The 3,016-nt window shown below is 47.9% G+C and overlaps 1 protein-coding gene across 1 annotated transcript; it reads right to left on the bottom strand.

Moving 5' to 3' along the window:
* Nucleotides 1–671: 671 nt before the first annotated feature.
* On the bottom strand, nucleotides 672–1,512 carry LOC127780279 (peptidyl-prolyl cis-trans isomerase CYP26-2, chloroplastic-like). The gene is given in 3 exon segments (XM_052307197.1): nucleotides 672–858; nucleotides 860–1,257; nucleotides 1,345–1,512. Coding segments are annotated over 3 exon segments (726 nt in total). The 3' UTR covers nucleotides 672–698.
* Nucleotides 1,513–3,016: the final 1,504 nt, after the last annotated feature.

The following is a 3,016-nucleotide window of genomic DNA, read 5'->3' as shown; positions in this document are numbered from 1 at the left end:
CCCTCCCGGCCGTGATCCTATAGAGGAGAAGTGAGAGAGAGAGAGTGAGTGAGTGAGGAAGTGAGAGGAGGGGGAAGAGAGAGTGTGCTTACGTGGCGTCCTGATATGTGGGGCCCACATGGGTTCCACACTGACTCAGCCGCCACGTAGGACAAAACCGGGATCAAAACAACCGAGGGACCTAAAATAAACGATTTTGTGAGTTGAGTGACCTTGGATACCTGGTTTTGTGGTTCGGGATGATTTTGTAACTCGATGACAAGTTGAGGGACCTCAGGTGTACTTTTTCCCCGGTGGAAATGATCGGCCTGAAAAGGTTTCCATGGTGGGCTACAAAATGCTGTTTAAATGGGCCGGTTTCCTGTTTAAATCCCCGGTTGAGCCCATTACACCGGGAAAAGGAATAAGTCTATATTATATCCCTCAACTTTTGCGCCTGATTGAATCACCTCCCTCAACCGCAATACCGGGTATAACACCTCCTCCATTTTTGAAAACCAGAGCAAATTGGATCCCTCGGCTGTTTGGATAGTGGTTTCGTCCTATGTGACACTTAAGGGACCCACGTGTTAGTGAGAAAAAAAACCCATGTCAGTGATCCTAATTTTTCTTTCTCGTCACCCCTCTTCTCTCCCGTTCTCTCTCCACCTCCGGCGACTATTCGCCTGCCCGTTCGGTCGCTCCTTCCTCGGCGGGCGCTAGGAGCTCAGTTGTTCGGCCGCCGCCACCCCGCCGCTCTCTGCCGCGGGAGTTGGGTGGACACCGCTCCTGTCCCCACCGCATTGCGCACGGCCGGACGCGACATCCATCTTCGCTGCCAGCCGGTCGGTCACCGCCGGGATGGCCGGGTACCCCGCACGATCTTGACTAGCCAACACCGAGCGACAGGAACCGGGACGCACCAGTGGGGACCTCGTCGCCGAAGAGGCCAATGGTGATTTTCCCTGCTGATTCGGTGCCAATTGACACATCCAGGAAGGCCTTGGCGGTGACTGGCAAGTCGGGGATGCAGGGCACGGCGGCGGCGGCGGCTGCTGCTGCCTCCTGCGCTCTGGGTTGTGCGAGTGTGATATTGGGGATGGCTGACGCGGCCGCGACAACGATCGTGATGCCAGCGGCGTGGCGACCGATCTTAGGCGGTAGTGGTACGGACGGGTGGTGAATGTGTGGCTGAGGTGGTGATGGCAACGTGGGCTTGGAGGTGTTGAGGATTTGGAGTGACATTGCTGGCGAGTGGTGAGTGATGACTGGTGAGAGCTAAATTGCATTGCAAGGATGGCGATTAGGCATATGCGTTGCTGCTTGACTGGATCGTGTCGCAAGGATGGTGTGAGCACTTCTTGCCAGTTGCCACCTCTCGCCGGTGTCGGCGCCTTCTCGTAGCCTTCTTGCGCGGGCACTCCTCCACCCCCTACTTGCTCGAAGCACTCCTAGTGGCGAAGGAGCACGGGACATGTGCCACCGGGGGGCGGAGGGGCACGACACCACCGGATTTGTCTCTCTCGGCCTCATCACGCACAAATCCAGTGGGCAGGGTGTCTTGGGCGGCGTCGGTGACCAGGACGGCGAGGTCAACGGACTAGAGGAGGCCGTCCGGCGTCCGCGCGCTCGTCCCTCGCCCGGGGCACTGTCGTGGCCTTCATTAGGAGCCTGCTCCGGCATAGGGCAACAGTCTGTTGCCAACAGGGATGGCGGCGGCCGAACAACTAAATTGCTGGCTCCAGCGGAGGAAGGAGCGAACGGACAGGAAGGCGGGTCGTCGTCGGAGGTGCAGAGAGAACGGGAGAGAGAGAGGGGTGAGGAAAAAGAAAAACAATTAAGACTATTAATCTGCCCGTGCTAACGCTATGGTTGTTTTTGATAATACAAATCAAAATATATGTCTAAAAATATAAATATCCAAGCAAAGATATGGAGTATATGTTCTTATGCGAATGCTAAAGGATCAACACATATTTAGCCTTAAAACAATAATTCCATATTCTCAAATTTATAGTATTTTATGAACTTGTTGAAATATAAAATTATGGTCAAACGCACGCCACCAATACAAAATAATTCAAAAATCATATAAATTTTCATTTTTTATAAGGGAGTAGTAAATTTAGATGGACTAATTAATTGCATCTTATGCATATGCACAAACGGTAAATTATTTGAATGTTTGCACAAAAGGTATATGCACCAATATTATAACATTATAACATGAACTGTCTCATTTCTTCTCCAAAAGGGAATATCTGGCAATTCTTTATCCACAATTTGCATACAAATACATCTGATCAATCTTAAATCTCTCCATAAATTTACCATCAGAACTTCCACATGTCTAAATGTACCAGACCCCGCATAACCCATCAACACATTTTCCTGGAGGATATGGACAACTCCAACAGCTCATCAGCCAAGTGCACCTAGATGACACGCATACTGATATCTTAGGATTGTTGTGGCAACATATTTCATATAACACAATAAATTTCAAAGCATCTTTGAAACCTCATTTAACACGCTGAACTTTTAAAATAAAAAATATAATCAATACTTAACAGTACACTATTATTGATGTGTTCATAGTTCATACATTAATTCCATTTGTAAAATAAATTTAAAAGCATCTTACAACACAAACATGCATTTCTTCACTACACAAAATATCTTAATGAGAAAACTGCACCAGAAGGTTAGCAACGTACCATGAAAAAGCAAAAAAATCATATCATATATTCATTATTGGACCATTTGCTCAGGTGAACAGTTTGGTGCCATACAAACTCCTGGGAACATGAAAAAGCTTGGCGCCATATAATTAACGCGTTATAACTTTTTGCAGAGAACAGAAGAGAACTCAAACAAGCCTCATGATGCCTATTCCTCTTTTTTCCAGTGATGCAGTTCCTAATTGTTCAGTTGAACGGTCCATGTATAAGAGTACTGATGGCCTCAGCAAACAATCGGAGAATGATCGCAAAATCAAGAAGATAGTACAATTGGTCACTGCACAAATGCTATTTGC

Source organism: Oryza glaberrima, chromosome 7 (genome assembly GCF_000147395.1).
Source record: "Oryza glaberrima chromosome 7, OglaRS2, whole genome shotgun sequence".
NCBI lineage: Eukaryota > Viridiplantae > Streptophyta > Magnoliopsida > Poales > Poaceae > Oryza > Oryza glaberrima.
The sequence above is the reverse complement of the archived record's forward strand: the minus strand, read 5'-3'. Positions and strand labels throughout refer to the sequence as shown.